The sequence below is a fragment of the Nanorana parkeri genome, unplaced genomic scaffold (genome assembly GCF_000935625.1).
Source record: "Nanorana parkeri isolate BGI_ZX_2015 unplaced genomic scaffold, ASM93562v1 scaffold883, whole genome shotgun sequence".
NCBI lineage: Eukaryota > Metazoa > Chordata > Amphibia > Anura > Dicroglossidae > Nanorana > Nanorana parkeri.
The window spans coordinates 347003-370932 of NW_017307151.1; the positions used below are offsets into that span (position 1 = coordinate 347003).

General features: G+C 41.0%; 1 protein-coding gene across 2 annotated transcripts in view; it reads right to left on the reverse strand.

The window, feature by feature from the left end:
• ZNF423 (zinc finger protein 423) overlaps positions 1-23930 on the reverse strand; it is a 246657-nt gene that overhangs the window by 173633 nt on the left and 49094 nt on the right. For both annotated transcript variants that reach the window (XM_018565746.1, XM_018565745.1), the window contains exon 3: positions 13028-13216. In XM_018565746.1, the coding sequence (XP_018421248.1) occupies positions 13028-13216 (189 nt within the window). The remainder of the gene's footprint in view (positions 1-13027; positions 13217-23930) is intronic.

Consider the following 23930-nt stretch of genomic DNA (forward strand, 5'->3'; position numbering starts at 1 on the left):
GGACAGCTGTTTACAGCCCGCTTTACAATCCGACCCCAGTATCAGACTGAATTTCCTATGGAGAAAATTTAGAATTTCTAAGATTCAGGCCTAATAAAAAGTTTATTAAAAAAAAAAAAAAACATGCAATCTGGAGACATGAAAAATGTGCACACCATCATCACCGCACCTCTACATTTCCACACTAAATGGCACTTAGAAAAGGGTAGAAATGCACATTGAAGAATGATTTGTATAGTGTTTACTGGTACCCACAGATCATCTCATGACACCTCTGAATAAAATAGCTCTTCACCCATGTCAGCATTCTGTGTTTGGATGGCATAATGGAAAGATGCAGGACTGATGTTACCAATCCCTGCTCAAGAATGCTAATTTTTGATCGGACACAACCTAGAGACCTAAAGATGTGTAACTGAAACTCGAATCTTGAAACTTGTATCTATCATAAAAATATATGACTTACAGCAAGCCACATGAGAAACTCCAAATTTGATTTTCAAACAACCAATTGTGGCAGTAAAATAACAGTAACTTTGAAAGACAAAGAAAAAGAAATCAAGGGACTGGGATTCAAACATCTATAGAAAGTGCATTTCCCTGTTCAATTACTGAAACTCGACATCGGTAACTTTTACACTGATGATCCACAGTTAAATAGTATACAAAACATTCTCTAAACTGTACACAATATGTTCTCTTTATTTTCTATTTAATATGAAGATGACACTGTCAATTTAATAAGTAGCAAATATATCTTGGCTCAAAATCACATATGCTTTAAAAGTGATTTTATTTAATTTTTATAAAGGAGCCACATACCTTTAAAATTCAGTTTTACTTAAAAAATGTTCCGTTCCTCGTTCTCTAGTGGGTCCCCGCCCCCCACGGGGCAGGGACCCACTAGAGCTAAGCAGCTGCTGTGGAGGCACGCGTGCATGCTCGCTCCCAGCCATAGTGTTTGTCTATGGCAAGTGGCCATAGACAAACACACATCACTGCGGCAGGCCACGCCCCTCTTCTCAGCCCAGCAGGTTGATTGACTGCAGAAGGAGCCTATGGCTCTGCCCTCTCTCCTGCCTGCAACCAGGAAGTTCGGATGGAGGAACGCTTCAGGGACTGGTGGCAGTGACAAGCGGCGCTGACAGGTAAGTGGGGGGGGGGGGCTCCTGCACTTTTTTGAGAGGCTAGTGACCATCAGTTTTTTCTACCGCTTTGTACACACGGAAACGCAGTGGAAACCTACACAGTTTGCAGGCCGCATTTGGGGTGCCATTAGAAATTAAAGGCACCGCAAGCGCATTTTACGTTTGTGCGTGTTTACTCAAACACGGAACATTCAGATGTGAACCAGGCCATAGGGTGAAATGCTTTCAGAGAGGAGCAAAACCTGATGGAGTGTTAGGTATACATGGAACAATAATTTTACGGTATATTATATTACATGCTGACAAGATCAGAGTGCGGCTTGTGTTTGTACATGCAGATCAAACAACCTGTTTGGCTAGTTACCAGTACTTCGTATTAGTATCATAAGTTACTGTTACAATCACTTGCTTTGCCCTAGTAATTAAATCCGTCCCAACTTTAGGTTTAACAGAATTAGATATAGTAGCAAAGTTACAAAGTCTAATTAGAAAAACAATGTAATTTTTATGGCCTTTTTTTGCCATATTGTCTTTTTTCTGATGTAGAAAAAATATTCCATTGTAAAATAGCTGTAACTTTACTGGGTTATATTTACACAAATCAAAGTAAGGGGAAAATGAGTAGAGATATTGCCTAAAGCAGCTTCAGAAATGTGAATTTACACAGATTTTAAAATAAAAATCTACACGTTCAAATGGATCTTATGATTTGCCAACTGTGGGGGGGGAATTATAAATACCAGCATGTCCAGATACCATGAGGTACCTTTTAGCTGATGCACAAAAAAAGGAGACAGAATTCAAGTTTAATGTAGCAGGATGACGTTAAAGTGAGCCTTTAAAGCAAACATCTGTTTCTAGGTCTGTACATTCATTGTACTCTTAAATCCAGTAATATAGTTTGTATATCCTGTTCGCGCTACTGCCATTTGTTAGACATGTTGCTATAGAAAGTATTAATACAGTTCTACCACAAGCAGGGTCAAGGAAAGAGAAGCCCAATTATTATGGCCAGCAGAGGCTGGTAATTCACCCTATTATCACCCCCAGGCTCTCGGCACCAAAGACGTACTATCGCTTCTTGTGTCATAGAAAATGCCACTGTTAAGAGCCATGATTATTACACCAGTCCTAACTCTGCTATCAGAGACTCCAAGGGGGGCCAGCCTACTTTACCTCTCCGCAAAGAGTATTATTTTGCCGCTTACAGTGGGAGGTGTATCAGCTCTGAGCCAAAGGGCCACATTTCCACAAACAAAAAGAAAAAAAATTGGATATAAAAAAAAGTGTCACCTTTTAGCAGAATAGGTAGGAGGGATGGAGGGGGAATGTGGAGCAGAAGAATTACAGGCACAAAGTCACTTGAAGTACAGTAAAGTAAATTGGATGTGTTAATGGGATACTGACTATCAGTACAACAGATAACCAAAAGGAGAGCAGGTTAGTGGAACCTTCACTTTGCAAAAACCTTGTAAAAGTAAAAAGCAAATGTACAACTACCGCAGATATATATTTGTAAAAGTACATATTCACTAGGTGACTGTGCTTCAGGTTTAGGTTTTAGACAATGCCCACCAGTTTTTGAGGTTATACACCATTCATATCACTTCCACAGTGAACACTTCCACAGTGAATTTAAAATGACCTTTTTAGGGGGCCAACACAATAGAGAAAGGCACTAACCTGTGAAGAAAGCCGTAATATACTGTACATAACTGTCTGTTGACCCATTTGCCAAAACTTCACTCTGTAGCAGAACTCCCAGCACCTCTGATTCCACAGACAGCCCATTCCCTCCATTGGTCTCTGTGGTTCCTCCTGGTCATCCCTACATCACTACCATGTCCTGCAATAATTAGGGTTCAGCAAGAGGTACACAAAGTGCAGTGAAAATACCTGCTATTCAATCAGCTGAAGGATTAAATTGGATCGGTGGTGAGAGCTCTGCTACAGAGTGAAATTCTAGCAACAGGCATGTATACATTCTACCGCTTTCAATAATTTGTTGACGCCCAAATCACAATTGTACTGTATATAGACAAATGCAAGGACCAATTCAGGTGGAAGATAATTTGCATTCCAGTGGGTTTCTGGAATGTAAAAAGAAACATGCAAACTCCATGCAGAAAACATGCCTAGAGAGAACTGAACCTAGATTTCAGTCATGTGTGTGTTAACTTTTTATTTATATATTTTTCTTCAAATTTACAGTTCCCTGTGGAGCAATAGGCAGAGGAAGGGACATGACTGATGCAGGTCAGACCTGAACAAGAAGGAGTTAGGTGAGTATTGGATGAAAGGGTGTTTTTTTCTGTTGGGTTTGAAAAGGGGGGAGGGAGGAGCCAGCTAGCATAGTGATAGGTGGGTTTAGCTTGGGGGGGGAGGGTGGAGTTAGGCGGCCATCTTACTGTACAGTGTGAGGTAGGGAACCATTTTAGGTGGGAGAGAAAAGGAATCAGTCCCTCCCACACTCCCCGATAGTAAACATAAAAAACAACAAGCTGAAATACTAAGGGTTAGTTTCCGCAAGTGTGGAATTTGGGGAGGAGGGTTACAATTTTTCTAGTTAGGGTTATGGGTATTCCTTTTCTACGTTTAAGGTGGAATTCGTGTTTTGGGAGATATGTCTGACTTAATTTTCTTCTAGGTTGGTCGTCCATTTGGCGGGTCCCTGGCGGTGCCATATATCGACGACGAAGAACAGGCTCTCCGCAAAGTGAAAAGGGGCGGAGTAGCAGGGAAGTGCCAATGGTGGGGCTACTGGGCTTTATAGCTTGGTAGCCAGTAAGAACGTGGGCGTACCCACTCGGGCCAGCATATGGGCGGCTGGTGGCTGGTACAGTAAAACAATGGGTCATGGTACACCCCCCGTAAGCGGTGAGTGGTGTTTTTTGGCACTCGTCAGGGACCGAAGTATTTTGTTCTTGATACATATGTTCTGCGATTATTTTAAATGTTTACATCGCTGTGGCCATTCAACCTTCCAATAAATGTTGTTATGACATTAAGTTTTTTGAAATTACTGTGTTCAGTGTGTTATTTAGGTGGGAGGTGAGGGTTACTTGGCCTTGCAGTCAGTCATGTACTCCGCAAAACTAGACAGGGGTGCACTATAAAACTGGTATTTATTTTGATGTTTCAGCTATAGAAAAAACAAAAATTGCCCGCCATAAAAAAAAAAAATTACTAAAGACAGTCTGGATGCTGGATGTTCCACAGCACAACTGGAACAATATTCGGTGTATAGATGAAACAAAGTTCAGCTTTTTGTTTAATTTACCTTCCTCAATTCTGTAAAAGGTTCATCAGTAGCCACAGCAAGAGAGTTACACCGAGTTTTTTTCGGCAATAAAGACCACAATAAAAAATACAATGTAAGGGGTTAAACATTTTTCTAGATATCAGCTTCATTCTTTAAACCCGTTTTTCATAGATAGGCAAATAACACATATATTTTATATTGTCATATCAGCCTCTATATACAGACTTTGTATGTACATCTCGAACTTGGAGACAAACTCAGGAGTTCAATTTAAAAAATGCATTCTAGTACATTAACTACTGTATGAACAAAAACATATCTTTTTTGTGCATCACTGTGTTGTCGATCCTCAAATCATGTCTGAATTGGTGCCGACACTACTTCCTACTAGAGGGTGGCTACGTTGTTTCCCCATGGTCCCTGTGTGTTATAAAGTAGCCACCACTCCAAGCTCGCTGACATGATAGACTATAACTTCAGTACAAATTAGTAAACTTAACGTGCGATTAAAAATCCATTATGGGAGTGAGCTTGGAATGATACACACATAAGCTACATTTTTGTTAATAGTTATGGTACTTGAATGCATTTTCCTTCTTCGTAAGGGGGGCTGTGGGGAGTACAACCCCAGCTTCTGTATTCAAATGTTATTGAAGTTGAGAGAAACAATGCGCAAATTTAAGTCCCCAGATCACTGTGAAGGTGCTGAGAAAAATCTGCTGCAACAAAACATCTAAAAAGGTAAGAAATATTTTTTTTAAAATTCGTTTTCGGTATGCTGTGTGAACAGGAACACTACAAAAAGAAAATACACAATGGGGTTCTCTCAAATTTGACTGCAAAATTGGAAGTACGCTTTAAGTTATTTAATTGATCAGTAAGCAGAAATGTTACCATGCACAGTAATTCTAGGTCTTAAAATGGTACTGCAGAGGGAAAAAAACAAGGATGAAGGAGTTAACATGTAGCATATTGTAATGTTTGTACGTCTAATGGACAACAGGAAGTTGATATATTTGTAGTCCTATGGAGGATGCGTTAACAGCCTTGCAAAGTCTGAATACAGCAGGATTTACCTTCTCTTAGTATCCCATTGGAAGCCATTAGCTCTATTTTATTTCAATGCTGTTTTTTCGGATTATCAACACAATTATTCTCACTATCGATCTGGACGTTTTGGGCCAGTCTTTAAATGGTGGCAAAGGCTCCTCTTCATTTAAGGTGTGTGAAGAAGCTTGTCCTGCAGGGTCATTTTACTTGGTAAACTTCAGTTGAACCAACTACATTATATTGTGGCAACCCAGTCTAAGTAACAGTAATAAAATCTGAGTAAATGGCAACATTGCTCCAGTGGTAACAATGCATCATAATAAGGGTTTACTCATGTTTCAGCCAGCATAAGGATGTAAATCTGCTTAAGTTCGTGAGAGCTTGAGTTCTCTCTCCCTACTGCGATTGAAAAGGCACAATGGTCATTAAAAACTAGTCTACAATACATCACATCTCATTCACTGTGGCACATATCTTGGCATTGCAGTCTAGGCAGAATTAAAGTTAACCCAAAACCTCTGACAAATGTTATATATATATATCAAGTTCTCTATAGTGTACGAATAATATTGGTTACATATCTAAAAAATATATAGATAAACATATATTTACACACACACACTTGCCAAAAGTATTGGGACGCCTGTCATTACACGCATGCCATTGAACTTTAATGGCATCCCAGTCTTAGTCCGTAGGGTTTAATATGGAGTTTAGCCACCCTTTGCAGCTAGAATAGCTTCAACACTTCTGGGAAGGCGTCCACAAGATTTAGGAGTGTGTCTATGGAAATGTTTGACCATACTTCCAGAAGCGCATTTGTGAGGTCAGGTACTGATGTTGGACGAGAAGTCCTGGCGCGCAGTCTCCGCTCTAATTCATCCCAAAGGTGTTCTATCGGGTTGAGGTCAGGACTCTGTGCAGGCCAGTCAAGTTCCTCCACCCCAAACTTGATCATCTATGTCTTTATGGACTTTGCTTTGTGAAAAACCACCCCACACCATAAACCCCCCTCCACCAAAACTTTACACTTGGCACAATACAGGCAAGTATCGTTCTCCTGGAAACCACCAAACCCAGACACGTCCATTGGATTGCCAGAGAAGAGTGATTCGTCACGCCAGAGAACACCTCTCCACGCCTCTAGAGTCCAGTGGCGGCGTGCTTTACACCACTGCTTTGCATTGCACTTGGTGATGTAAGGTTTGGATGCAGCTGCTCGGCAATGGAAACCCATGTTGTGCCAATCTGAAGGCCACACGAAGTTTGGAGGTCTGTAGCTATTGACTCTGCAGACAGTTGGCAACTTCTGCGCCAACCCTGCTCTGTCATTTTAAGTGGCCTACCACTTCGTGGCTGAGTTACTGTTGTTCCCAGTTGCTTCCACTTTGTTATAATACCACTAACAGTTGACCGTGGAATATTTAGTAGCAAGGAAATTTCATGGATGGACTTATTGCACAGATGGCAACCTATCACGGTACCACACTTGAATTCACTGAGCTCCTAAAGGCAACCCATTCTTTCACAAATGTTTGTAGAAGCAGTCTGCCTGCCTAGGTGCTTGATTTTATACACCTGTGGCCATGGAGGTGATTGGAACACCTGAATCCAATGATTTGGAGGGGTGTCCCAATACTTTTGGCAATATAGGTTTGTGTGTGTAATACACACTATCAGCCACAACATTATGACCAAATGCTCAATATCGAGTAGTTCTGAAAACATGCTGTGGTATGCGACACCAAGCCATCAGTAGCAGATCCTTCCTGTAAGTTGTGAGGTGGAGCCTCCATACAACACTTTTTTCCAGCAGATTCTACAGATGCTCGATTGGATTGAGATCTGGAGAAGTAGAAAGCCAGGTCAACACCTTGAACTTGTTGTGTTCTTCAAACCTTTCTTGAACCCTGTTTGCAGTATGGCAGGGTGCATTATCCTGCTGAAAGAGGTCACTACCATCAGGATATACCATTTCCATGAAGGGGTGTACTTGGTCAGCAACAATGTTTAGGTAGGTGGTACGTGTCAAAGTAACATCTACATGAATGCAAGGACCCAAGGTTTCCCCACAGAATATTGCACAAATCATCACACTGCCCCTGCCGGCTTGCCCTCTCTCATAGTGCATCCTGGTGCCATCTCTTCCCCAGGTAAGCGACACACATGCACCTGGGTTCACAGGTTGCCTGGGGCACTCCGACTGGTCAGTGGCTATGCAGCCCCATATGCAGCAAACTGTGATGCACTGTGTTACCTATTTATTAACACCTATTGGAACCAGCATCAACTTTTTCAGAAATTTGAGCTACAGTGGCTCTTCTATTGGATCGGACTACACAGGCCAATCTTTGTTGCCCATGTGCATCAATGAGTCCTGGCTGCCCATGACCATGTCGCTGGTTTTCCTTCCTTGGATCACTTTGGTAGGTCCTGACTACTGCAGACCGGGAACATCCCGCAAGAGCTGCAGTTCTGGAGTTACTCTGTCTAGCCATCGTAAATTGGTCCTCATCAAAGTTGCTCAAATCCTCACTCTGGGCCCATTTTATTTCTGTTTCTAACGCATCATTTTCGGGGACATAATTTTCACTTGCTGCCTAATATATCCCACCCACTTCCAGATGCCATTCTAATGAGATAATCAATGTTTTTAACTTCACCTCTCAGTGGCGATAATGTTATGGCATCAATACTTTTTTTTTTTTAATCCATCCTTGTTACGGCTTGTATGCGACAATAACATCATATGCTTATCTTTACAGGTGTATGCTATACATATACGAAATTAAAATAAGCATTGAGAATAAATGCTACATCAAAAGGACCAGTATACCTTAAACAACAGAGTTACATTAAGCAAAAACGAAAAACAGCATCAAATATATACATATATAAAGCTACCCATATCTGCAAAGGAAAAAAAAAGAAGCTTTTTATGTACATTTTTATGAGGCTTATTGCTAATTTTGGTTTTTTTCCCCTATGATGTCACCAGACAATTAAAAGCCAACACTTCCCAGTACACCATATTTTTTTTTTAAATGGGGAGAAACAATGATGTCACTCTCCAAGCCCTTCTAACTCTCACAGGATGGGTGCTTAAGAGCTTATTCTGACTCCCACACAACGTCCACTGAAGAAACAAGAAGTATTCATCACACACCACTTTGACTCAATCCTCCTGATGTGTTTCACCTGTGATGAGCTTAACCGTAGAGATGTTCACTTTAAAAATCTTTAGTTCTGCCAGGCTTGTTAAGCCTTTTATATATTTATTCATGAACGTCATTACGTCAAAACTCTGTTACATGCAGATGTCACAAAACATTTGTCAAGCCCTAGAATTGTCTGGATTCTTGAATAAACAGCTCCTAAAATATGACCGGATCTTTATCTCATTTAGAATGATAAATAAAGGTGGACTTGTTTAGCAGATGACAAACACAATGTTTTACATGATCAGATGTTTATTGAACTAGTGGTTTAAATAATCAAGGTCATTGACTGAAAAAGTATCTGAGCCTCCAGGATAATGACATCTTGAAAAATTGGTAATTGGACTCGGGTATGCCAATCAATGATGCAAGTGTTCAATTATTTCTGAGGGTCTGACCTTCCATGCTATAGAGAAAAAAATGAAAACCGCTTAATTTTGGTTATCTGTTCTTCTTTTATTTAAGTGCTCTATGGCTTCATGAAAATGCATTTCAATATTAGAATAGTCCCTGAAGCTTGTAAGATTGAAAAAGGTTACATAAGGATCTCTTAAGGCTGGATTCACAGTTGTCCGCTCCAGTGTGTTGCTTAAAGTGATATTTTGCAAGTTAACGTGCATTAAGTTAAGGCAGCCAGTACAAATAAAACAGGCTGCTAATGCACTACAGCAGACAAAAAAATTAAACCATTATTATCAAAGAAGCGCACCACAGTGCATGATAGTGTGTTTGCCGTGCTTTGTGGTGCAGGTGCGTTAAGCGGCATTCAGAATGAATGCCACTACAGCACAACAGGCATTGCCCGTAGGGTGACAGTCAAGGATCTGCAGACATTTCTTTCACTCTTAAAATGTGCTGTGTTAAGGAAGCTTATTTTGAATGGGTTGCCAAAGAATCACAAGCACTTACAACTGTAGATGCAGCATTTTGTTTTCTTAAATAGCACACCACGATACACATATGGTTCACACAAGAGTACTGTTGATCCTGGCAGTAATACACTACAGCACAGATAAAACGCTTTTAACAGTATATTTAACAAACCAAAAGGGAACAAATAATAGTAAAAGAATTGCTAAGGTTTATGTATACTATACCGTAACAGGTTCACATTTTTCTTGCCAATGACCTTTATTGTGTTTGTAAGGCCTCATTCACTCGGGCACAGAGGGCCGTACAGTATGAAAGAAAGCATGTGTTTATGTGCCCGGGAGAAACCGTTGACAGTTCCTGAGGGTGTACACATATAAGAGTGTTTACAGCCATACAGAGACAGATGAGTGATCCTGGATGCAAGCTGTTGCATTCAGGGCCGCTCATTGGCCCCTGCAGTGATGCAAACACTTGGATGTGCACACAGTGTTAGTCAGCCTATCATTGATTTGTACAGGCTGCTGTCCGTGCCTGTTTGCATCCAGGGCAGCTCATCCTTCCCTGTACTGATGAACATAAAATGTTGGGTGTTATTTTAACTAATTATAATAATTTAACATACAAATATGATCTGATCACAGTTTAGAAGCAGGATTGTTTGGTATTCCAGAGAATTCCTTTGGGTTGTACACCTTTTCTCATAACTCTTCGTAAGACTCAACTCTTCAGGGAAGCCTATCCCATCTCAAACTAACCACTCAACCATCATGTTCTCAAACAATTGACCCCCACACAGCTACCTCCTCATGCTTCACTTGCCCCTCCCTTTTAGATTGTAAAGGTGCCCATAGACCTTACAATTTATCTGCAGATTTTCTGTGGTCAGATGGAAAATGTGCAACAGATTGGCCCAGGTGGAGATAACTCCATCCACACAGTTAAGTGTAGATAGAGGAATCTGTTGCACCTTTTCCATCTGACCACAGAAAATCTGCAGATAAATTGTATACCGTGGAGACCCCCACTTCTACCGTTGCTGCTGCTTCGTTGTGCGGCCGCACATATATTTTTTTCTGCAATCTAAATCGAAGTTCGCGGGTCAGTGAGAGCCCCTAGCAAGGGAAAAGGGAAGGGCGCGGACATCGTTTCAGCCCTACCAACATACCCCTCTCTCTGAATCCTAAACCACAGCTACAGGACACACTCTTTGAAGTGAAGCACTATTCAACCTTCTAGCACTGAGGGATCCGAGCAGGACTGTCTCTCCCTAACCCGTATGAGCTGTGAGTAACTTTGGATACTTTGTATCCATATATGAAATACAGTGCATGTATCTGTGTCAATCAGGTCTTTGCTACACCAGCTGGCTTGTAGATCCTTCGTGTCAATATTAACTACTGTTTGTTCAAGGGAAGTTTTTTAATTGATTTTAATGTTTTGTTATGGATGTATTGTTTTGTTTATATTCGTTTCTTTACAATTAAATGAATTTTTTGATTAAATGTACATGTTATACCTGTTTACTAAACCAGCTCCGAGAAAGGGATTTCCTTAATTAGGGGATACTCCGATTTTTGCTAAGTTTTGTCGAAACCCTGGAGTTTGGTGTATTATATTATATATCAGAAGTTTTTTCCGCGTAACTCCTTATGCTCCCCTGTTTGCTGTAGAAATAACTCTAAATTAACTGGTAAATTATGTTTATGGGCTCTTTAAGAGCTGATATGTGAGCATTGTCAAAAAACTACTTGCTTTCCCATCAGAAATGCATTCATTTTTCATGCTTTTTTCAGCCAGAAGCCGCACTAGAGAGAATGGGCTGGGCAAAGTGTCTACAGCCTGGACAAATCACTTTTACCGAGCACAATCGGAGAGTAAGGAGGCAATCCAAAACATTATGTTAGAGAGATGAACGTTCCTAATGCATTTAAAAAGGTAATAAAACAATAAAAGATGCACTAAAACGCAATTTCTGAAAACCTTCTTCAGTCACTATGTTATACTATGGCACCAGGGTTTCAAATTGAGTAAAAGCTTTCACAGCATGAAAACAAGGCCACACAGAATGACACCGAAGACACAGCAACTTTTCCTTCCTAAGAGTTTTAGAAATGCTTACTGAAAGTATTTAGGTACTGAGAAATCTTTGTGCTCTAATGTCAGCCACACTAGGGTATCTACACATAGTACTGTGTAAAGTGAGCACCATGATCATGAACAAAGACATTGAAAAAAGGGGGAGTCTTAAAAAAAAAAAAAACAACAACCAATGGCAGCTACATATGTGTTTGCAAAATCAAGGTAGCGGAATCAAAAAGTATAAAAAAATAAAAGTGCAGCTGTATGAAATTGCTAGCAAGGCAAATCCTTTACAGTGTAGCTCATACATAGACCCAATGGTTTATGTATTACAGGGATCTATATAGTGCCAACAATTCACACAACACTTTACATACAGAACATCAGGTCCCTATTGCACATGCATACAGGGCCAATTAACCTTCCAGAGTGCCTTTGGAGTGTGGGAGAAACCCACGCATGCACAGGGACAACAAACTCCTTGCAGATGGTGTCCTGGCTGGCATTCGAACCGGGGACCCCTGTGCTCCTAGGGTGAAAACGCTCACTCACTATACTATATCCACGGTGTAGCAGTGTGGCCACCCCAGGCTGCTTGCTGCTGATAAGCTCTTTTCAACCCCATAACACGCAAGGGAAGTGTTCTGAACCCCTTAGATGAAAACTGGGAATAACCTTGTTTGAAATTTTTATTTCAGTGCACAGGAAGTTTAAAAGACAAAAAGAACAGATATGTTCTTTTTGCAAAAAGTAGCCTGATTGAAAAAAACCTCATCCAAGGACTGATATGTTGCAATATTATACATTTTTGGGGTTTAAATATAGTTTTAAAATACTTTAAATGTTAGGGAAAAGTGCAAACATTTTAGCCTCACTGGACAACTGGTGCCAGGAATTATTTTGTGGTTGTATAGCCACTGGTATACAAAAGAGTAAGAATGATGGCCATACACTATAGATTTTTTTTCCATTCAGCCTGTGCTAAACTATGATGATGGAGAAATTCACCCGGTCGGGCTATTGTATTCAGCAGATGCTACTCCAGAGTCTTCTGAATACCCGTACAGTGATTGCATTTGATTGGATACAGACAATGAGGTCAGCCACATCAATGCCTGTATTGCTCTTAGTAGAAGTTTTCTTTAACATGTCAATAGTGTGATAAAAGTTAGGACTGTCCTAAGAAGAGGTTAAAAAGAATAAAGAAGCAATAAAAGGCAGCAATACCATTTCACCCATACACTGGCCTACCTAAGGCACAGTAGAAAAAAAAATGACATTATCTGTAAAAAATTGACATGATTAATTTGTTATTCTCGCCCAAGACCCCCTACAGCTGCATTGTCCAATTACTCAGCTAACCACCTGTCAGACCTGCAAACTTAGTTTGGGATTACCTCCGAGGCAGAGCTGGGTCCGGTGCTCCGTCAGCTCAGCCAAGGAATCGAAATCCTGCTGGCAGTTATTGCAGGTGTAAATTGACTCGTCCTCCAGCTCCTCTTCCTCTATCCTCTCTTCCTGGCTGGTCACGCTGTTACCATCTTCCAAACCTTGTCCCTCTCTCTCTGCCTCCGTTTCAGGACCACCTGCAGATACAGGAAGAACATGAGTAACAGAGCAGTGTCAAAAACATTATAATTACTTTTGGCTTTTTATCCATCTTACTTTAGTAGAAAATGCACTTATTAGCCATTTTTATTTCGGTTACGTCCTTAAAATTTTACATCTACAACATAGTGGCACATTGTCTTTTATATAGACTGTATAGATGAAAGGTAAAGAAAGGAGATACATGGTTAAAATAAGTATAATAATGTACTGTATGTATATTTTAGGACACATTTTTATAATGGAATGGATTGATCTCCCTCAAATCAACTCATGTTGTGGGAGTTAATAAACAACTGAACTTTTAAGCACAAATGAGAAAGAAATAACAGATAACCAGTACAATGTTACAGAATTTTTAATTGTAGACACATGGCATAGGTTTTCGGTGCCACAATAAAGTAGATGTAAACCTAATTACTCAAATCTCATAATCTTCAATTTGTTAAAGAAGACCCTTTACCATTAATTGGACTTATCTACTTGCGCCCCTCCAAAAATATAGGAGATTTTGTAAGAGGGATAGGGCAAAGTAAATTAAACAAAAGTCCAAATAATGGTGCAAGGCACGTGATAAAAAGTTCAAAAGTAATTCTCAATATTTTTAAATATAGTTTTAATTACAATAACACCTGGTCATCCAGCCATGAAGGTGCTTTTGCAGGTACTTCTGTTATTTGATGACAATGCTCAATTTCCCAACTGCTCTCCTGCATGGTCACCCTGTCACATGTGCTTCTGGGGAAGACTAAGTGGCTGTGCTGACACTCACAATACAGGTATGGTCTACTGTTGTCACCATCAGCAAGCCTGCACCCATAACGATAGACAGAAAGTGGCTGCAGAGAAATTAACAGTGTCTATGGCCAATGTTAGTGGTTGTTAAAGAATATACAAAATTGTTTTCTGTTACTTACTTGAAATTTCACAGCCACTATATAGCAGGGACGTGCGGTCAGGGGAGGCAGGTGAGGCAGAGCCTCACCTAGAATTATGGAGGAAAAAGATGTCAGCTTCATGTCTGAAGCTGACAGCTTTTTCTCCATTCAGATTGGCATCCGACAGGTTACACAGCAGGGAAATCATCCCCGCTATGTAACCTGTCTCAGCAGTGAGGAGCAAGTGAGGTACAGGGAGGCTCCTCCCAGTCTTCTCCCTTCCTCCTTTACACTAGCTTCGATGACTGGTTGGGGGTGGTGCTTTGTCCAGCGGAGGCGGGGCTGGGGAATTCCTCACCCAGAGCAAGGAGGTACCGCACGTCACTGCTATATAGCAGTGGCACATTTACATTTGTTGTTAGAGTTATGCTATATATATATATATATATACACATACATACACATTTTTAGAATGAAATGGATGAATCTCAGTTAAAGTTGGACTACAACCTCCTATTCTTTATATTCAAGGAAGGTGCCATCATAGCCTCTATTTGGGTTGCAGTTGTTGTGGTGCTGCACATGTGATCAGCTATGACACCAGCTATTTGAGGGCATGACATTTTGGCTGAGAGCTAAAAAACAAAAACAAAAAAAAAAGCACACTGGCAACATTTGGCATGTCTAAAAAATAATTGTTTTGGGTGAGAGTAAAATTTGTCAGTCTAGCTCCACTTTAAGAAGAATTACTGGATAATCAGTACAAAGTTGCAGAATTAAAAATCATAGAAATACTGCACCATAGGTTTTAGTTAAAGATAGCACATTAAAGTATTTGCGCCCAGAGTTCAGCTTTACGTATGACAAAACTGTCCAACGGATGCTGATAAACCGCACTAACGGTTAAAAACTGGAAACCATGTAAAGTATTATCAATAGATATAATGCATCTAGAAATCCTTTAGATATTTTTGGGTAAATTTAAAAAGGTCCTCAGCTGCAGCCTACAACATGCCCAAAGGATCATACATCTGTACATTAATTACAGATGGACTGGTAAAAATAAAAAGTAAAAGTTTTGTTATGCAAAAAAAAAGTAGCAAACTGTATGCTTTCATACAGTGAAGCCTATTTAATTTGAAAGTTGCAAGGGCTGCCTAACGCAGAGTTCTGCAATGCACCTCAATTCACAAAAATCTGGCATTAGGGTGCAGTATGGCATGAATGGGCCATTTATATATTAACAGGAAAGCAGGAAACCTCTTTGTTACTTGATTTTCTCTATGTATTCCTTAAATTAAAAAAACATACGTAAAATGAAAGCTATTTATTTAAAACCAACTTCGCTTGTTCCTACCATGCCCGTTGAGCGGGCTCAACACAGGGGCACATTGTTAACAATAGTTTTCTACTGTATGTGCCCTGTTCACACCATAACGTTGCACTGTGCTGCATTGTGCTCCACATTTTTACACAGTGAAACCAACAGCACTGCAGTTACTGCACCATGTCACAACATACCGCAGTGCATAGAGTTGAATGAAAGTAATTTTGTGACTTCTACCAATAATAATAAAAAAAAATAAAAAAACGGAAAACAAAAAGCAGTGTGATGCGATTTAACAGCACATTGCACCACCCTTCACACTAGCGGGCTAGTGTGAATGAGCCCTAACTCACATTAGTCTACATTTCCTTTCCATTCTTCAGCTCTCTTTAGCAGGTAAGGACAGCCTCAATCCTAGCCCCACAGAGTCACATGGTTGGAGAGCATATAACCAGGGCTATACAGGAAGAAGACATCGCATCTTAAAGCTAGCGCTTTGCGACTCCTAATGCCTGATAACTCAGGCTCTGCCAAGGCTCCAGGTGGCTGGCCTGGCTCAAGACATTGCAGGCTACACAGAGAACTGGTGATCCACATGCAGCCTGCCGGCTGTGTGTGTGTGTGTGTGAAACAGGCTATTTTTCTACAACACTGCTAAAAATGTTCTTCACTGCAGATGTGCTTTTACTACAATTCTTGGTTATAAGTTTGTATAGACAAAAAAAAAAGTAGAATATGCATGGTATTGTAGACACTATGGAGAAACACCACTAAGACACAAGTATACTGATCTCCACCTGTAGGTAATTCAACTCACTGATGTCCATTTAAATGTGAAAACATACGTTTAGTACACTAAACTGTAACCAGGATATGGACGGTCACATATTTATATATTTATAAGACGCAGTACATGAACTTTATAACAAGCCCTCACTCACCTCTGTAGCTGCAGACACTGTGGATAAATTATCCTAAAATGTCCACAGCATAAGCACTAAAGTCCTTGTTTAACACCACTTCGCTCACTCCCAGCAATAACTCAGCCTTCCTGCCATCTAATTTCTAATGTAAACACAAAGAAAGTGCTCAGAGTGGGAAGCAGGGGTAGATGAGATGATGTAAGAAGACCACATGAAGGACTTCGGTGCCTCTGCTTTGAATAAACAGAATTTATTGCTCCATGGTTTAGAAGCTGGCAAAAGTTTGGTTTAAAGATCATGTACTGCCTGTCAAGAATTTGTCAACACTTAAAAGGAGAACTATGGGGTTAAGTCTTCTCCCCATAGTTCTCCTTAGGGTAACTGGAGGACACAAACTAGCATCCTCCCGTCACCCTAGGCTCAGTATACCGCGAGCTGTAGCTCGCGGTATACTGAGACGCCGCAGTATACCGCGAGCAGCTGCTCGTGGTATACGGAGACGCCGCAGCTGAAGCGTATCCCGACAATTGTGCCGTGATCCGCCCAGCTGCGTGACTGACAGCTGGCTCTGCCTATCTAAAGGCAGAGCCAGCTGTACCCGCCCCCTCCCCCGTCCGTTCCGCCAGTCAGCGATGGGGGATCGGAGCGGGAGGGGGGAATCCAGCCCCTCCCGTCACGACAGAGAGCTGTGACAGGATCGAGAGGTGAGCGGACGCCGGTATGTGCTCGCTCACCTCCCGATCTACTGAGCCCAGCTGTGACAGTCTCATTGTCACAGGTAGGCTAGAACTATGAGGTGAGTGAAAAGCACTCACCTCATAGTTCTCCTTTAAACATCCATAGCCGGGCCACAGATTCACTTTCAGAACAACTTTGTTTAAGAATGTCATTGCAGACGGAATATAAAATAAAAAAGTTTCCTTCACGTATCAGCTATGATGATTTGTTCCACGTGAGAGTTAATGGTATTTGCCATCTATTGCCCTCATCAGCAGTGGACTTGGGATCAGTAGGACAGAGCTACCCTTGAAACATGAAAGTGGTCCGTCACATATTACCTTGGTTGTGACCTCCCAAAGTCCCCAGATCACAATGCTGACAAAGAACTAAAGCATCATCAGAGACTGTTACTGTCTAAATTATGGATTACCGCTTAGGCTGCTTACCGCCCGAAGTGACAGGGTGCACAGCACATGTAGCCAATGGTGATTTTATTAAATAATATTGTTCATGGACTTTTTTTATTCCTCACCCTTATAAACCCCTGCCAAAGTAAGGCAGGAATTACAAAATAAAATTTAAAACATTGCTACCCAGAGGACCCCATTTGCACCGCACCTACCACAAAAAAATGCATAATTAATCATTAAGAAAATTATAGCTTTACAGTGTTAAATCCACTAGTGGTAAGCTACAACTTCCTTCTGCCAGACCCCCCTCCATTCACCCTATTCTTTCAGGCCCCTAAGAAGACACATAGTAAGAGATTACTAAAGTTACTCCCCTGAGCGAGGGACACTGAACTATTTGGGGTGTTGCATTTAACTTGGGCACACACACATTATCTTGATAGATTTTCTTTTAATCAGCTCTGCATATGCTGCTGCTCTGTGTGCCTGGAAATTAAATGGTTAAAAAGAGCTGCACATTAACATAATACCAGTTTAATTAATCTAATTAGGATCCGGAGTTTTGTGCAAACATTGGGAGAAGCTTTCGAAACACAAAATATCAAAGTGTTTTAATTGGGCTCGTCAGCATATGATGAACGCTGCCCGCTCCTCTCTCTGTCTCTGGGGGCACCTGGGAAAGGTGGAAGCGGGCTGCACACCATAGCAAATAGTACACTGTGTTAATAATGACCCTGTCCCTCTAATGAAAAGAAGAAATGTTGTTGTTATAGTAATTAAGCTTGCAAAGATTTTCGTAGAAGGGAAATTAGATTTATTTGCTCACCATTCTCTTGCTGATGAAGCATCCGCTATTTGGGAGAGGCTCTAATTAACCCTAATTTAGATGATGTGCACTTTTGGAAAAGCAGTTCCCTGTGTAGGCTTGTTTGTAAATGGTACACAGATGATATAATAATTAGCACTTTAAAAGATTTTTTTTCTTCTTTTATGCTCGAACCAAAACTCCTTCCTTTTGTGCTGAAGCATTTTACACCGAAGACAATTAAGATAAAACACATTGTAATAAAAGACACATTAAAAAGGCATTAGCTGGTAATACAGAGAAGTATGCAAAGAGCTGACAACTATGGAGAAAACGTGTTTGGTCAATGTTTTCTTCATTAGAAACAAGTAGCCTTAAATTTTGATTAATTGCATTGTTAAACTGCACAAAACTCAAAATGCTTCTGTTCCAAAGGGAATGCTAAGAGAATGGTTTTCATCTGATTTACATACTAGCATGTCTTAAGCAATACATTAGTACGGAAATTAAGACACTGACTTGCCTTTGACTTGAACATGTTGCTATTGCTCCAAAGACACTCATTTACAAGGGACAATTCTTTGCAGAGAGATCAGTTTAGGCTTTCTCTGATCATAATCAGTTGGCACATCGGCCAGGAAATTTACACTTCGAAATCAAATCGTCAGGAAGTAGAATGTGACAGTGTATCATAAGTTCTTGTATGCAATTCTAATGTGACTACTTCTATTGCCCTGCACAATAAGCGTGTTTGGCAGTGACAGCCAACACTTATGATTTGGCCTTCCTCATGTATAGAAAAATCTGCTACCAATCAGATCACTTCCAACCCAATAGAAGACACAATGGGTGAGCCCCATCATGTTAAAACAGCTAAACAGGCTTAATAAATCAATAGTAAGACACACTCTGGTGTCTGTATGCACCTCTGTAGTCCCAAGAGCCCTGAATCCAATATACAAATCTTGATACAAATCTTGACTTTTTCTGAGAAAGTCGAAAGCTGCTTCACTCCCTTCAACAACCATCTAGTGGAGCTTGAATACAGTAGCCTCCATAACCCTGCTTTTCTCATTTAATGGCCCACACTCATGTCATCAGGTGCAAGGGGATGAGCCAGAGGTATTTGGGTACTCTACCATTAACTGAATGTAGGCAGGTGAACATAGGAGTTAAGGTTCACTTTAAAAATATCTTGTTTTTAGCATAGATAGTAACTCTACAATTTGCAAGAGCAAGTATGCAAAATGTTTATCGTAAAAACTGCTTTAGTGTAAAAACAAAATGAAAAAAAAAAAACTTTCATACACTAAGCCTAGGGATATGAATGGTGGTCATTAACCATGAACTTCATAATAAAATATAAAATATAGAAAAACTCGCAACTTAGTGCTGCCCTTTGTTGATTAGAAATTACACTGGGTACTGAGGTTTCCAACTGGCAAAAGAGCCTTTTCCGTTTCAAAACCGACATGCTGACAGTAATTTCACCATGCACCCAATTAAACTGAGGCTTTAATTTTCTAGAGCCCAATCACAGTTACGCATTGAGTAACAATAGGGTGGATAATTTCAGGAGGCACAATAATTAGCACTTAAGATTCCAACGGCCATTTAACTTACGATTGGATGCTCGGTATGATTGCAGTGGGCAATCTTGTGGCGACATAATGGAAAAACTAGCAATAAAATGGATGAGCTTACTCTACCAGTTAAGTGTATTTTACAGGTACTGAGCCCAACTTATCTTGTAGTGACCCTGTCAGCCATTTTAAATATAGAAGTCCTGCCATAGAGTAGATACTAACTAATGCATGCCACCACCTTTGTTAGCCAGAGATCATGCTTCTGTTTGCCTAAAGGAACTAGTTTCACTACACAGGGCCTGCCTTAAAATCCAACTGAACCTAGTTTTAAAAGGCTAAATACATTGTTATGCATTTGAAACAAAAGGTGATCAAAGTTTTACATTTGTTTGCTTTAGAAAACAGCCACAGCCTGGGTAGAAAAGACTGTCCCGTGCCAACATGCCATAGAAAAGGACTCTTGTTCTTTGTGTGGAAGCAGTAAAAAGAACCATATCTGTGAAATTAGCAAAACGCATGCTCCCTGCTGATTGTAGGTGTTTAGCTCTGACTCAGGTGATGTCAGGCATTGCAGAGAGGACACTGCTTCCACACATGGAGCAAGGATCCTTCTATGCAGCATGCTGGCAGTGGACAGGATTTCCTACTAGGGACGTGACTGCTTTCTAAAGACAAATTGTGAGACTTTGCACACCTTGTCATCTATTTACCCGACACGACCCCATCTTTTATATTTTACTAAAAGATTGAGTTTTTATTCGGTTTTTAAGTGCATTAAATTTAGTTTTAGTGTATATTTTATCCTAAAAATACTGGTTTGATAAACATTTGCGCAAATACCGTGCAACATAAAGAATTGCAACTAGCATTTTCATTTATTCTACAGGGCCTCTGCTTTCAGAAAATATATAATTATTTGGAGATTTGAAGCGGTTTTTTAGCCAAAAATTCATATTTTGTGTGTGCAAATAATAAGAAATTGCTCCAGACAGCAAGTTGTTAAAACTAAACACAGGACTAACCTTTAGCCACGTTACTCGCTCTTCTCCACTCTTCTGTACTGACATTGCCTAGTCTGATTTCACTACACACTGCGAGCTTCTCACTGTGTGTGCAATAGGAGAAGTCAGATAAAGCCTGCCCCATTATCTAGCATTATCTTGCCCTTTTCTTTCCAGCTTTACAGTCCCTGGTCCACTCCTTTCATTAACTGGTTTTAAGCTCTTTCAATGATGGAAGCTCAGCATCACATGTGGACATTACCTTTGGGGGTCAGGATGGAAATGCTCTATACCTAGGAACACCCACTCTGCCAGACCGATAGCCCTCCCAAACGCCAGCCCAATGCTTGCATCAGTGCCGAGACTTGAGGAAGTACTGAGGCAGGGTACTGCAACATTTTTCAGAAAGCAGCTGGCATCTCCCACCATCCATGATCTGTCTGCATTGCAGAGAGCAGCATGGGGAGAGAGTGAAGACATCACTTGGTCTAAAATAAGGTATGTCATAATAACAGGATTGTTATAAAGTTTAATGAGTATGGTTACGAGGCGAGCCAGGAAGGCAAACTATAAACAGATTAAACTGAAGTAAGCCTTTCCAACTTGCCACAGACTGTCCAATAAGATTACCTCAATGGCCACTCTTATTGGACCAGGGAATAACAGTTGGCCCTGTGTAGCAAGATTACATTAGTTCCAGAGCGGTACAAAGAAGAGGTTTGACAAAGCCATCTTAAGGTGTCTGCTCCTATGCTGAATTTCTAAACATTTTACATAGCTGACCGATTCAGTTAAATATGTTCTCTCATAAAGTTAAAGGGTTATTAAACCCTCAATGTTTTTTGCATATATCTACTGCTAGCAAGCAGTAGATATATGCAAAAACATTAAAAAGAAAAACTTTTCAAACAGGTTTAAACTTACCTGTGTCTTCGCCACGCGCTCCCGTCCAAACACCTGAAGAGTCTAAGGTGGGCGCATGCGCAGTTCAGATGTTCGCCCGGGAGATGAGGAGAGACACAAGGTAATTCTATGGAGCAGTGTGCACCCGCATAGACACCAGGGGACAGGAAGTGCCAGCTAGCACAGAAGAGTCAGCGCTGGATCGGAGACCTGCACCAGCACTGGAGGGACAGCTGAAAAACTACAGGAAAGAAGACGATGATGATCGGATCAAGAGACATTATTCAGGCTAGGTTCACACCTGCACTACATCGCACGACACCCGGGACGCGCAATCGTGTGCTAGTGCACACAGCAATTGCCGCGCGGCCCCATTGATTTCAATGGGGTGACATTCGCTGAAAGAAAAAAAAAAAGGGAACATGTACCTTTTTTTGTGACACACAACTCATGTTCACTTGTACGAGTGAAATTGAGGCGGGAAAATGTGCAATCCGCCCGGCGCGACTGGGGTGCCATTAGAAAATAATGGCACCCACAGCGCAATCAGTTCACACCTTGGCGACTCCTGACCATGCGGCAATCATGCACAAAACCGTGCGGATTGCCGTGCGGTCAGGAGTAGCCTAGGTGTGAGCCTAGCCTTAAGGCAAGTCCTTACGCTAACTTTGTCAATTTAAGCTGAACTGCTGGAAAATGTTTGAGCGACAAGCTTGAGCTACCAGCGACATTGAGCTGTGAGATGTGAACAGCTCCAATGAAATGCATTGGACGAGCTACATTGAGCTTCATGTTTAAGCGATTTTTGAGCGGAAATCACGCTACAAAATCACTTAGTGCGAATGGGGTTTTAGTCTCTCTGCTCTAAGTGCCCAGGCTCTTTGAGTAACCACTGTAGCCACAAGTATAAATACTGCATGGCAGCTGTGTCTTCATTTCCACTTTAATAATAGTTTTCAAATGGCAGTCTAGGATATGCTGACCTCTATTGCTTTCCCATCAGTGCTTAATAAAACTGTAAGGTCAAAGATTAAATAAAAAACTATTTTCTTCTTTCCATTGAACAGATTTCTGGAAAGTAGAAGCTGAGAGGGCAATTGCATTGTACCTTTTTCTAGGCATTACTGCTGGCATACTTGGCACAGCTGGTAATATCTGGTCATTCTAAAGCATCAAGTCTAGTGGCCAGCTCTGGCGGTTTCCTAATAATGTCTCATTACACCTCTAAAATTCTCGGAAACCACCCATAAGCTGATCACCCAATCGATCAGACATTAGACAAGCTAGACATTAAAAGATAATTGTTCAATAATCTTTGAATCTCTTTATGGGATTTATGTTCTGTTTTTCGTTATTACTTTAAAAAAAACAAAAAAACGTAAAAATAAAAATGTGACGCCTAAAAGAAAAATGTAGCCAAGCAGGCTAAATCGAGAATAAAGAGGGTGCCACAAGTTGCCTATATGCAGTGCTGGATTTCCCACAAGGCCACAGAGGCCTGGCCTTGGGGCGGCAGGGAGTAGAGGGGCAGGACAGCCGCAGGGTGGGTAGTTCTTTTCTACATTTAGGGGAAGCCAGCACCCGTTCAGTACAAGTGATCTCGAAGATGCCGCCGAGATCACTTGTAATAAGGGGGGACCCAAGACCATGGCAAAGTAGTTCAGAATGGAGAGTGGGGAGCATAGCAAAAAGAACGTCCGTTCTCCACTCTGCACCGTGTGAACACTGAGACGGAAGAGCTTTATTCACAGCCTCCCCATCTCAGCTGTCACAGGAGAGCCAGCACAATGCTATGCTACTACTGTATTGGAGGTGACAGGTTAAATTAAAAATAAATACCTAAAAATGCATCCCAATGTATCCCTGTGTGTTTTATGGGCTACAGTTCTCACGTGCGCAGTCCGTACATCAGGTTGCGACTGAAAAAATACTGCATGTCACATTTTGTACGGTCAGGAAACGCAAAACGTGTCAAAAACGCACTGCACTGCAGCTAACATACTGACAGCCATACTACAGCAAAAAAAAATTATATATATATATTTTTTAACTGGAACGCATCAAAAACGCACTGCATCAGTAGCACCGCGTCTGCAGATCCGCACCTGATCAGGGCCTGATATCATGTGAACAGGCCCT